Below are 13423 nucleotides of genomic sequence, written 5' to 3'. Positions count from 1 at the left end.
AAAAACATTGTTGTGTTTATGCTAATTAGCTTTGAAAAGAATCAATCTATTAAACAGTTCAGGAAATAAATAATCTGGACTGAAACAGGCTCATGAGAAAAAATTACAGGAGAACCTTAGAGCTTTCAGGATGGGACAGAAATGGGAAGAAACAAATCAATTCATCTTTGAACTCATGTCATGCTCTAGTTATTGTACCTCTTGCTCATCATAATCACTTGGCAAAAAAGAAGCAATATTACTATTGACTACCATGATTCCACCCAGTGTGCATGTGCTATCCTTTTCACTGGCTTCATCTTGCTGCTTTCTCCTCATCTGTTTCATTTCCCCATCCCCACCTTCTCTATTCTCTCTGCCTCCATCCTGCACCACCCAGCCTTCCTGGGGACTGTGGAAACTTTTCTTTGCTTGAGGATATTTTCTATGGAGGTGATTTTATTCCACCTTTAGGGTTGATAAGGGTACTTGTGTACTGTAGACGTACACAATTCACCAATGCATAAATCAGTTTCTATGCTCTAGATTCACCATTTTACAGTGCATATTTATTTCTAAATGGAAACTATTTATTTCCTATTACAGCCAAAACTAAATATACATTTTTGCCAGTGCTTGGAGGTGCAGGACCTAAATCTGACCCCGAGCTATGTCCTTGCAATACTATTATGTAAAACGGTCTTTTATGGTCTGAGCTACATTTACAATAAATTAAACTGTTTTTCTGGTGATTAAAGGTTGTGGGTGTTTTGTTGTGTGTTTTACTCAAACACAGTGGAAGGACTGGTTAGCTTGCATAATCAGTAATAGTCATGTATGTAGAGAATTGGTAATGATCTGAAGGAGATTTATAAATAGTTTACTGTGTGTTAGGTGGGAGAGTAACTGAAGAAATGTGCTTCTTCCATGGCCTCAGAACATGAAGATAAATAACAAAATGTCACTTTAGTCTTTCAGAGATAGCTTAGGTGGGAGTTCAAGGGTTTTGTCTCTGGATGATGCAATGTTAGTTAACAATGCTAGCAAAGGCTTATTTCAAACCAGCTACTTCTCAGAACACTTGAAAACAAAGACTTTTCAGATTTTCTTTAAAAGCCTGAAACTTTTTGTTTGCTTGTTTTAAGACAGATCTTTCTGAGGCCCCTCATATAAACATGTTTATCTGAACAGCCAGGTGTGCTGAAGACCCATCATTCCCTTTCTTATCTGCATCCTTGAAAAACTTTTCAGAGAACTTTTGACAGACAATAAGCTTCTCTCTCTGTGTGTGTCTCTCTGTCTCTCAGGTGTTCCCCCAGTCATTGTGAGCATGGAGGTCTATGTACTCAGTCATGGAGCACCTTCCACTGTAACTGCTCCAACAGCGGCTACAGAGGAGCCACCTGCCACAGCTGTAAGCAACCAGCCACAGGGCATCTGAAGGGTTCAGAAATACCCTAAAAATAAAAAAAAATTATCAAACCATTGAAGTCCTGGAATGTGGCCAGTATACAGTACCTTTCAATGCCATATTTTCTGCCTTCATTGCTTTGTATTGACATCATTAAGGTCTTTTGAGAATGTACACAATAGCATTGAAAATTATTTTAGATTTAACTATAGTAATTGATGTTTTGGCAGTTTGGGGCCAGTGTAACAAGCTTTACGTAAACACAACATTGACATATTACCACCTTATGAAATGCTAATATATTATTAATGCCTTGGCAAACTGTTGCCTGTTTATCTGTTCAGCAGACACAGGGCAACATTAGCATTCAGTTTAAGATGTGTTTCTGGCCACCTGTGTGAATGTAAATCCAATATTCACTCTCCTATAGATCTGTTTTTGGTCCCAGCAACTCTTCAGGGAAATATCTGGATATTTAATTGCTAAATGTTCAATTATGTTCACAAGTTAACCAGGTAATGGCTCTATCAGCATTTTCTGCCTCAGACAGTGAGAGTGAACCAACACAGTTGCAGACTGTAAAACCCAAAAGATGCTAAACTGTTCCATGAAGATCCAATGCACTTAGTCATTTGATCCACTGTTAATAAAAAAGTATTCATTACTACAGCATTTAAGTAGTTATAAAGTATAACATGGAGAGGGAGACAAATTTCATGAACTGCTTCACAAAAGCTTCAAAATGAAGAGCCACCATTTCTTTTTTTATCTGATTTTGTGTTGCATTACTTGGCATCGTATATAGAGCTTTTCATTGGAGTTATGTTGCAGTATGGAAATCATAGATGATGAATTGGACCACACTTTTGGTATCTGGTATCTTTATTGACAGAATGATTGTCTATATAAAAAAGATAAATATTTATATCCTGCCAATAGTTTAAAAAAAAGTGTTTTCCTATCACAAAAAACAAAGCAGCTTTACTCATATATTGAGTATTGCTTGTGTTTTTCTCCTTTCACTTGCCACTTTAAGAAGCTTGAAATACTAGAATATGAGTATGTACTATTTTTCATGTATGAGTCTATGTAATAATAGATGACAAAAGAAAAAGTGCCAGAAAAACAAACACGTAATGACCTTCAGAGAATAGTGAGACTCCATGTCCCTAACATTCATTTCCTTGTGTCTTTTTTGTATTCCATTGTTTCAGAACTTTAATTAGCTGCATTCAGTTGGGAATAGCCTAAACCGATTTGTGGCACTTGGAAAAGATGAGCAAATTAGAATTCAATTTCATTTAAAACTCTTAAGACATTGTTTTCCCCTTCACCTACAATGGCAATTGTTGTATTGTTAACATATGCCTGCTTCTTTATGTGATATGTATGTATTTGTCATAATACCAGGACAGTCCGTAAAAATGTGACAGGCTGCTGACATCAACTTCTGTCACTCAAACTCTATGACTTTGTCACAGACAAATGAACTGCTTCAAAAAATAGAACAATGCAACTAATTTTCCTGCAACATAAACATGAAAAGAATCCTTTATGTTCCACAAACAAAACGGAAAAACTTAAAGGAAAATAATTTGTTAGCAGAACAATTACCTGATTCCGAGAGAGGCAGCAACTTTGCCTGTTGTTCAGTTCAAGGTACTAGTCTCCTAAACTATAACTACCACATAAAAAATACACAAAATATTACATGAAGCAACTATTAATACTTTACATTGTTTTACATTTACATTACAGGATTTCATCCTAACGGCACCTAGTGCTTCCACTGCAAATTAACATACTTTAAGTGCAAAGGTGATTGACTGAAAATTATGCATCAGTCTCAGACTTGTGTGTGAGTTTGCACCTGACCTGATATGGTGCTTCTAAACAAAAACAGCCTGGTTGGTCTAATTCAGAAATACAGCGGACTGATACTTTATCCAGTGGCAGAGGTGGGAGAGGGCTGAGGAATGAACAAAGGGTTCGCTTTCTGCTGGAGATGAAAGCTACAATTTTGTCCCACTTCTCACTTCAAACCAGCACTAACCAACACCACAGCATCAGAGAAACCCCTGTGAGAGGAGCTGCTCTTTCAATTGGCTTAGTGTTTTGCTTTTTGTGTGGTTCTGTATGTCATCCTTAAATATATAGAACCATTTTCCAGGGTTCATTACACAGAACCCACACAGTCTTAGACAACTCTTAGGAGTTGTTTTTATGATTCTTGATAATATTCACTTAGAGGATTCAATATTGATAAATATCAGTAATTACACTCTCACATACATAGAGGAAAATAAATTAATGTTAATATATTAATTATTTAAATGTATTCATATATAACCATGCTCAACAAGTTCTATTTTTCAAGAAAATGTCCTAAATATTCTCTGGTGCAGTATCTCTATTGTAGAACTCTACAACTTGACAAGACAAGGAAAAACTTCCTCCCCTGTATTATCAGAAATAAGTACAGAGAAGAAATGGAACAAAAAGAAAAATAAGACTTGAAATAAGTCATAGAAAGATGAAGAAAAATGGGAGTGAGGACAGGAAGGCACAGGAGAAGAGATGGAGGCAGAAAGCAGAAAAGGAGGCTGAGTCCTGCAGAAAATTGTTCTTTCTACATAACTGGATTTCAACCTAGAGGCTGCCTACGGTGTTTTAGGTGAGTCAGATTAGAAAATTAAAGAGATACTGGCTTTGATTACACTGCCAGGCATTGATTGAATCTTTGTATGCTTTGGTGGTGTGAGCAGCTGCAGGCTGGATCAGGTCCAACACACACACACACACACAGACAGAGTTAGAAATTTTTTGGGGTCAAAACCTTTCTCAGACTGTATCAATGCAGTGTCATGGTAAAAGAACTACTCCTGTGAAGAATGTCTGAAACCTTCAAAAATTGTGACTATAGAGTCTGTTCATCTGTGTAGTGGTGTATGCGTGTGTGTATGTATGTTCTACAGAGTGAACATTATATAATAGGCCTTTATATAATTTGTTTTTGGGTCCATAGTTGCCAGTTAACTATTTTCTAATTGATCTTTTTGTCTTTTATGCACTATATTTCCCTACATATCTTAAAATGGAGGGGAAAAATCATTAATGCAAGTACAGTTATGGACAGACTTAACTGGGACGATTCAGACAAAAGGTTTTCAAAACTTTCTAAAACTCTTCGAACTTTTCTAAACTCTCGAATTATGAGTTTTTAGTCTTGTTTTGACTTCTGCTTCTTTACATATTTGACTAAGATGTGAAAACAAATGATTGTTGAAATCAAAATAATCATTTGTGTGAGATTTGGTGGGCATTATAAACACTTAGGCTGCATTTTATACTTCCAGGTTTTAAAGAGAACAAATAAGAATAATCTCTGTCCTGTGTTGCACAAGTTGATTGTTCACAGAATAAAGCGATTTTAATTAAGAGAACCGGACAGGCCAGAATTTAACGTTATGAGTGTGTCAGTAGACACCCTGTCTCCTAGAAAATATGTTCTATACAACACTTTTGTTTTGCCAATTACGTTTTGACAGGAGAAGTAATGGCTGCCTGGATCATGTTTCTTGGTAATGTTTTTGTGTGTAGTGTAAGAAGCACTACAGTGCATTTATGGACTGCCTGCGAGTCACGGGGAGGTAGCTGGGCAGCTTTGCAGGCTGTTCAGAGAACAAAGGCGCTTTAGTTAAGGTTAGGAAACAACTGTGTTTTGATTAAATGTCATTACAGTGGGGACCCTGTCTCCTAGAAATTGCATTTCTATATTAGTAAATTGTTTTCTCTGACATACTGACAAATGGCTGCCTTATGTTTACAAACTTTTTATTTCTAATGAATGAAGCACAGTCATGGAGGATAATGTGCAAACTAAGAACTTTGACTCCAGAGACCAGGGATTGCATCAGGATCCCTGTCTTTGGTTGGAATTAGACAACAAATCACTTGGTGAAGGGAAATTGTGGTTTCATTTAAATGTTCACAAACATATTATGTTTCAAATCAAGGTGAACCTTTACAGCATTCATCTATGATAATTATTAATTAAATTACAGATCATCTGCTCTCCATTATGTTTTTCTCCGAAACAAGTTTTCAGTTGTAAAGTAGTTTTTAGTATAGAAACAATTTGTAGAAGAAGTGAATATTTGACTAAGACAGCGAGGACCTAAACACAGCTCTGCATGTCTATGAGCAGATATTAATTGACAACATATCTGCCTTACGTTGATAAAAAAAACACACTGCAGGACTCCTTTACTGCTTCATTTAAATAATTGAACTTGGCTTTGTCTTCGCTGTCTTTTGTGAAGCTTAGCCACATATTTGACTGGCATGAATAAGTCATGTGAGTGGTAGTGCACTAGTTCCAAACGTTCATTTTAAGGAGCACATTTAGGAAATATTTTTCTTCACAAGTCCTTAGTTCTGGTCAGTTTTTTGCATGTTTCAATACAAAAACAGGCTTTGGTTGTTATGTTTTAATACTGTTTTGAATGCAATACTATAGCATAGTAATACTTACAGTCACATAGGATGTTATTATTGATATTGTTTCTTATTTTGATTCCCCCCTCAGCCACATACGAGCAGTCGTGTGAGGCATACAAGCACAAAGGCAACGCATCAGGACATTATTACATAGATGTGGATGGAAGCGGCCCAGTCAAACCCCAGCTCATCTACTGTAACATGACAGGTAACACACAAACAGGTACAGATAGCACAGTTCAACTCAGTAAATGTGTTTTGTATCATGAACGTTTTGATGTATCTCATTTAATCTCATACAACACAGACTTTTTTTCCTCTGAATGATTGGAACAGGGTCATATTTGTCATTAATTTTCCTGTTTCTCCCATCTTTTCTCCTCTCTGCCCACCAGAGGACAGGGCCTGGATGGTGATCCAGCACAATAACACAGAGCTGACCAGAGTGCATTTGTCCCCTGAGACAAACCAAGATGCACCCCACTTTGAGTATGCATCAGACGAAGAGCAATTAGCAGCCATTATTAGCCAATCAGAGCACTGTGAGCAGGAGCTGACCTACCACTGCAGGAAGTCCCGCCTCCTCAACACACCGGGTAGGTTTAGGGGACTGAGCTTTTCAACCTTCTCTGTTGTGTCCAGCAGCTGTTTTGAAGGGCAGTGAGATATTGACATCGTATTGTTCTTGTTGACCACTCCTGGGTGTGCTTTTGTTTGCTGAAGCTGGAGGAGAGAGTTCAGTGGGAAAGGGCATCAGGCACAAAGTTCTTTGCAGAGCAAGCTTTTTCTGTATCTGAGGGATCTATATCTGGCACCAGAGAAAAGTAGATTGCTGATTTTATTAATTTGATAATTAACTAATTCATTAAAACATTGCTACACCACTTAATTTGTCCAGTAAAAACCATCAGCAATTCACAATACATTGGTTACACTTGGATGAAGCTGAAAATATGAACTGACTTATTTTTAACACAAATGTGATGCTCATATTCTTGGCAGCAGAATCTAAACTTTAAAATCTGCAAACTACATTCACAACATGGAAAATTCCAGACTTGACTTTCAGACTGCACTGATGAATGACCCCATCTTGTTTAGATCTATGCATAAAGTCTAGTTATCAGGATACTTGTAAGACAGAGAAATCTGGGGAGAATAGCTGCCCCATTATCTGTCCAGTTTTATCAGGGAAAAACAGGTGATACATAGTCACAGCCTGGCAGCATGAGAGGTGCTGGTTTGTGTTGAAAAAGAGGTGTGTTGTTAGACAGATAGAAGAAGATGACAGAGGAAAGAAAATGACAGGACACTTTCTCTTCTTCAGTATGTTCCATTTTATATGCAAGTCAAGTGCAGAAACATCTAGAAAATGTGCTGTGATGAAACCATTGATGAGGTATGATAATTTCCCGCTCAGCTGCCAGCTGCTGGAGCCGTGTAGGATTCATGGGCTTAACTCTTCTAAAATTCATTTCTGTTTTGCATTATAAGTGGTCCCTCTAGCAAAAGAGTGTGTGCATTTTGTTTGTGTGTTTCAGAGGGTGCTCCATTCAGCTGGTGGGTGGGAGGTCCTGGTCCAGGTCAGATCCAGACATATTGGGGTGGCGCTGAGCCAGGCAGCCAGCAGTGCGCCTGTGGTCTGCAGGACAACTGTCTGGATTCAAATCACTACTGCAACTGTGACGCTGACTACGACCAGTGGTACTGTAGTTGCTTGATAAAATGGTCATTATACTATAACAAAACAAAGAATTAAGTAGAGCAGGACACATGTGGCATCCACCCTGTTTTTATAGGCTTTCAAAACCATGTTGAGTTTTCTGTCACCAGTGACAATTAACAGTAACAGTAAGTAAAAAAACTTAAAGAATGACAGCTAAATTCTTTACCAAATGTTTAAAGGGGTCCTAATGTGTATTAACAAGCAGCTGCCAGACAATCAGAACATAATAACACATGGTGATGTGCTGTACTACATATGACAAATGGTCCACGAATTAAACATAACATAAACATTACACCTGCATGTTAGCATGCTTCCATTTAGCTTTACATTACATTACATTATGTTATTTGCTTTATTTAAACTGATGAAACCACCTGTGTGCTTTGTCATTTGAGAAGTCTTCATTATTTTTAATTTCTTTTCTCATTAAAACTTATTTGGTTTGACCAGATTTGTAAATAAATACTGCCTTACTGGACTGAGACAACTAGGTCAAATTTCAAAATATTTAACCAACCCTCTTCATATTTTATCCTGTCCTGTATTTAAATCCTTAGATCCATGTTATAAGCAATTTGTTTTTAGGTCACCTTCCCAATCCTATGACCAATTCTGCACTTAGATCTATTTTCTTGTATTGCAACCAATCCTGCTGCTGTCTGCATAGCCCAAGGTCTTTCTTCCTAGTTGGCTATTTTCCTTTCTAAATCTGCGAGGCACAGACTCTCCTGCCAACAACATCGCCTCAGATTTGCAGGTGTTGTGTGCATCTAGAGTCCTAGTTTTATTTCTGACAAGATGTTGCAGCAACAAAGCAGTCTGTTGGAATCTGAAACACCACAGAGCGAACCTGTGTGGTGAACGTGCAGATGAGTCACTTAGCCTGTGTTCCTACATGAAGAGATTTCACAAAACATCGCCAGAGACGTATGTGAGCTGAAACTCTGATCTTCAAGTGAACGCCTGCCTGTAACCATCCAAGAACAAATGAACACAGTTGAGAGATTTGTGAGAGTGTTAGTAGTCTCAATAGTTTGTCCCACTTTTTCAAACACAGTTCAGTTGGAGTTTAGGTGGGAGCAGGTTTTATACCTGCTCTGTTATGCATGATAATTCAGTTTCCTAATGATGATGTCCTCTTCAACACGTCCTTCACCCTCTCCTCGTCTTCTTTTCCAACTCCTTCTCTCCCTGTTTTTTAAGCGATTTTTTCCTTGTTTTCAACTTCTCTGTAACTCCCTCTCCTTTTCTTCCTCCTCATCTCTTTTTTCATCTTTTCATCCCTTTTTTTCTTCCTCTGCCTTTGTCATCCTTATTCGGCTTATTCCCCTTGTCCTTCTTTCTTCATCTTCTAATCAATTACTCCTCCTCTGCCTTCTTCTCTTTCTCATTTTTCTTTTTTTCTTTTTCTCCTCCCCCTCATCTTTTGGTTTTTGCACTTCTGGTTCTTTTTCTTCACTTCCACCTCCTTTCTGAATGTTCTCATTTGAGTCCTTGTCTCCCTTGTTGCTTTCTTGCTTTTCTGTTGTGTGTCTTCTTTCTGTTTTGTCCTCCCCCTTCTCCTTTTTCTTTTCATCTTTTGTCGTCTCTTCTCCTTGACCCCCTTTTTTTCCACCTTCTTCTTCAACCACTCCCCCCAACCCATAGGGCTAATGACTCAGGGCTGCTCACCCATAAGGAGACCCTTCCAGTGAGGTCTCTGGTCCTGGGTGATATCCATCGGCCGGGGTCAGAGGCCGCCTACAGGGTGGGACCCCTACACTGTCATGGAGACAGTAAGTCTATTTAAGACCCTGTTTATTTCTCTACACAGAGCTGGTTTTAACATTGACACATTTCATCTTACACACTCTGCATGTGATTAATGTTTTTTGATGAAATTACATTTAGAAAAGTGTTTATTGAACTATACAGTATGGTGAACCACAAAAATCACTACAATACAGTTTCTTTACTGCTGGAAAATTATGGTGCCTACTAATTATCCTGCTTAACCCTAATACTTTTACATATACAAGTTTGGTGGATTTATGGACATGAATTGTTGGAACCAGAAGATATTAAGTTTAGAGTTTTATGATTTACACTTTTTAAATTGTGTATTCAGTATTTTATATTTTCACTGGGATAAAACAGATTAGGTCATTTATGCCTGTGAATTTGATGGTTCATCAGTTTAAGACATGAATGATGGTTCTGTGACATTTATAGAGGAATATAAAATCAGGCTCAAAACAAAGGAGGAGTCGTTAAATGATAAATATGGTGCAGCCAATTATATTAGATTGTTAATAAACATTACATTAGAATATGACTCCCTTTATGTTCTTTACTAACAATTTTTAATGAAAAGGTATATGATAAACTAATGTCCGCAATATATTTCACCTTGTTTTAATGGCTTCTGATTGTAGTCTGCAGTTTAATGAATAAGAAAGTAAATAAATAATTCCCTGCCAAATAAATCAGCATAAATGAGCTAGCATACATAGAGTTATGTCTTTCTTCTTAGCTAATTAGCTGAACAGTTGGTTCATTTGTTTAATGCACGAGTTTCATTATAAAGCCTCCATAATGAGTTTTTTTTTAATAAGCTTTGTTTCAGACTGATATGTTCAATTTCTGAAAGAAAGAAAACATTATACTTTATTTCAAAATCAAAGAATAAGGAAGGGCAGGAATCATTTGACAGGTTTTAACAAGAAATGTATTGTCTTGCAGAGAACTTTTGGAACGCTGCGTTTTTTGACAAGGAGACATCCTACCTTCATTTCCCCACCTTCCATGGGGAGCTGAATGCTGACATCTCCTTCCTGTTTAAAACCACATCCTCCTCTGGGGTCTTTGTGGAAAATCTGGGTATCAAGGACTTCATCCGGATTGAACTCAGCTGTAAGTGAGAATGTAGGAATACTCTCTCATTACTTTATACACTTTTTCTTGACTAGTTTGAAATACCTGCAAAGTGTCCATTGGCTTAACAATGGGCTTCACTTATTGTTACTTCTCATTGATGTTTCATGTTCAATGCCCAGAAAATAAGTCTGGGCAGAGTTTGATGCTTGTTTCATCTGTTTGTTTCATCTGACACATAGTTTTTCTGTCTTTACCTTAAAGTAAAATAATAACTTTGTGGCACTGCAAAAGCTAATTCTGGTCAAATTTGCACCGTACACAGGTTTCCAGCACATAAACACCAAGAATGTACATTTTAGTGAAGTAGAAGATATCTTACAACCCAAAGGTAAAACTTTGGAACAAATGTATTAGCGTATTCATGGTTTTGCAATGAGACAAAATAGATGTTATTTTAAAACAGTTTCATTGGGTAATGCTTTTGAGGAAAAATCATGCCAGACACACACTGAGTCTGGAGGAGGTGTTTAATGTTTTTGTCCATCAGGCTGAGGAGAAAATAGTCTCAGGGTCAACCAAACATCTGATTTTAACACAGAAGGGCACTGTTTTCTTCCTCTTAACAATCAACACTGATTTGTTATCTTCTTTGACAACGATCACACACTAACTTGAAGTAGGAACCCCAACATGAGCTTTCCCAAACAACCTAACAATAACCAGGTTATGTCAAAGCTGCATCAGGTCAGAAATGTATATTATCTTTAGTTTTGGAAGACACAGATAAATGACATCAACCTGCCAATCCAGGCATCAGATTAGAAAATATTTTAACTATTTGTGTAGTTCTGGAGAGTAATTATAAAATATGTAGTAGTTAGTTAGTAGTTATAGAATTTGTTCATACAGTAAAAGGTGATGTTTTATATAACTAGCCTTCTACAATATTCAAGGATGCAATGTTACAGCCATGCTGTTCTAAAGATGATGTGTAGAAGCTAAATCACTTTCTGATCTCTATCTTTCTCAGTTATGTTCGTTTCTCTCTTTCACTCACACGTATTCAGACAATACGACAAATGCCACCCCTCCTCCTTGGGGAAACCCTGGCATTGTTACAGCAGGGAGTGCCACTTATCTCACTGCAGCACTGCTACTGCTGTTATTATGACAGCTGGTGTTGAGATCCCTGTGTATCATTATTATTGCTGTTAACATGACTGGAGCTGGGCCATAGAGCAGCTTCTAAATGAAGTTATGCCTCTGTGTCTATCAAAGGCTCCATATCCCACAGTCAGCATCATCTATGAGGGATGATATTTGGTTCACACACAGACGTCACCACTCTGCTCACTTCATCCCTAAGTGTTGAGTGCAGGCATGCTGGAAGTGTTATGATGTATGAGCTGTATGAGCAGATTATGTGTGGCCTTCTGCTCACCTCTCTCTATTACAGGTTAGGTTTTAACCTCACAGAGCCGCGTAAATGCTGTGAAGATTAATGACTACAACATGCTAACCTAGATTAGGTTTGGAGTTTCAGTTCCACTGGGACAGCACATCAAGGACTTTGTCAGATGGCAAACATACATTCCCATGTTTTTTAACAGTTTTACTATTACAGTAGGCTGATCCTGTCTCCTGAAAATTTCATTCTTATAATTCATAGACAATTATTCTGCAACAGCAAATACTTTTTGAAGGAGCATAATTGGAATCAAATGATTTCTGTTAATGGAATGAGGTGCAAATATGTTGAATCTAAATATAAATTTATTTAAATTAAATCATTTAACTTTTTTATAGGTTAGCATATCTTTTAGCATTTGGTCAATGTCATAAGATTTGAAAAAGATTACAGCCTAGTTTGAACACAGAGAAGTTCGTAATGATTTCAAAGATATTGTGTTTATTTACATTTAACATTTAACATGCTATTCCATGCTTAGCAGGAATAATGTACCATGGTCAACATCAGTTTAACCTGATGACATGCTACGATTTCCTAATGAAAGGTGAAGGAAAAGTAGTTTTTCAGTCATGTGGTCATAAACCACTGCTCGAAAAAAAAAAAAAATCAAAGTACAATTCATCCTGATGGGGACATACTATAAAATGTTTATATTTCATAGCAGTCAATTCAGGGCATCACCAAGGGCATTAAATTTCATGTCTCATTTCATGGCAATCTGTTCAGTATTTGTTGAGATATTTCAGTCTCGGCCAAAGTGGTAGAACAGCTGTCTGATATTGCCATAACTAGAAATATTTATTAACCAATAAATACTATATATTACCATTCAACTGGATCCAGATGAGATACTTAAACAAATTACAGCCAGATTACACAATGTTTCCCATTCACAATAAACGTGCGGAATTAAACCTTGATGTGAAAATGATCATTAGGCGTGATTAAAAAAAAAGCAACTGATGTAAGAGCTGCTTGTGTGCCAACATGTGAAACTGGACACAGCTCACACCACAGAACTGTCTAATGTCTGTGTGATGGTGCTGCCACTCTCTCACACACATACGCAAACAAACAGCTGCAGCCTTTCTCTCCTGCCTCGCTCTGTGAATCAGCTGATGGTCCGTCCTGGCAACAGATGGGTAGGTGGGGGATGTCACTTCACACTTCTGCCAACATACGAACATGGAAGAACACGACCTAATGGAGCCAAACTTGAAAAAAATTACTTTTCTGTTCAAAATGTGACCTGAAAAAAAAGGCCCTTGTTTTGTAATAAATAAATAAATCCATGTTTGTTGCATTTTTACAACTAAAAACAAAATGATATTTCTTGAAAAACATTTCTTCCTACTCCACCTACATAGTTAACTGTGTAGAAATAACTGATACTGTAGGACAGTTTTTATTACTCCTGCTGACTGACACTGTTCCTCAATCCACTAAGAATTTCAGAAAAATGAGAGAATTGCTGGAC

General features: G+C 37.4%; 1 protein-coding gene across 1 annotated transcript in view; it reads left to right on the top strand.

Annotated features, from left to right (window-relative positions):
• The window catches only part of LOC113139979 (contactin-associated protein-like 4), a 74770-nt gene that overhangs the window by 43821 nt on the left and 17526 nt on the right, over positions 1-13423 (top strand). The window contains exons 12-17 of the mRNA XM_026323652.1: positions 1287-1393; positions 5979-6098; positions 6286-6486; positions 7432-7594; positions 9267-9394; positions 10341-10511. Of these exons, the coding sequence (XP_026179437.1) occupies positions 1287-1393; positions 5979-6098; positions 6286-6486; positions 7432-7594; positions 9267-9394; positions 10341-10511 (890 nt within the window). The remainder of the gene's footprint in view (positions 1-1286; positions 1394-5978; positions 6099-6285; positions 6487-7431; positions 7595-9266; positions 9395-10340; positions 10512-13423) is intronic.

This window comes from Mastacembelus armatus, chromosome 4, assembly GCF_900324485.2.
Source record: "Mastacembelus armatus chromosome 4, fMasArm1.2, whole genome shotgun sequence".
NCBI lineage: Eukaryota > Metazoa > Chordata > Actinopteri > Synbranchiformes > Mastacembelidae > Mastacembelus > Mastacembelus armatus.
The sequence above is the reverse complement of the archived record's forward strand: the minus strand, read 5'-3'. Positions and strand labels throughout refer to the sequence as shown.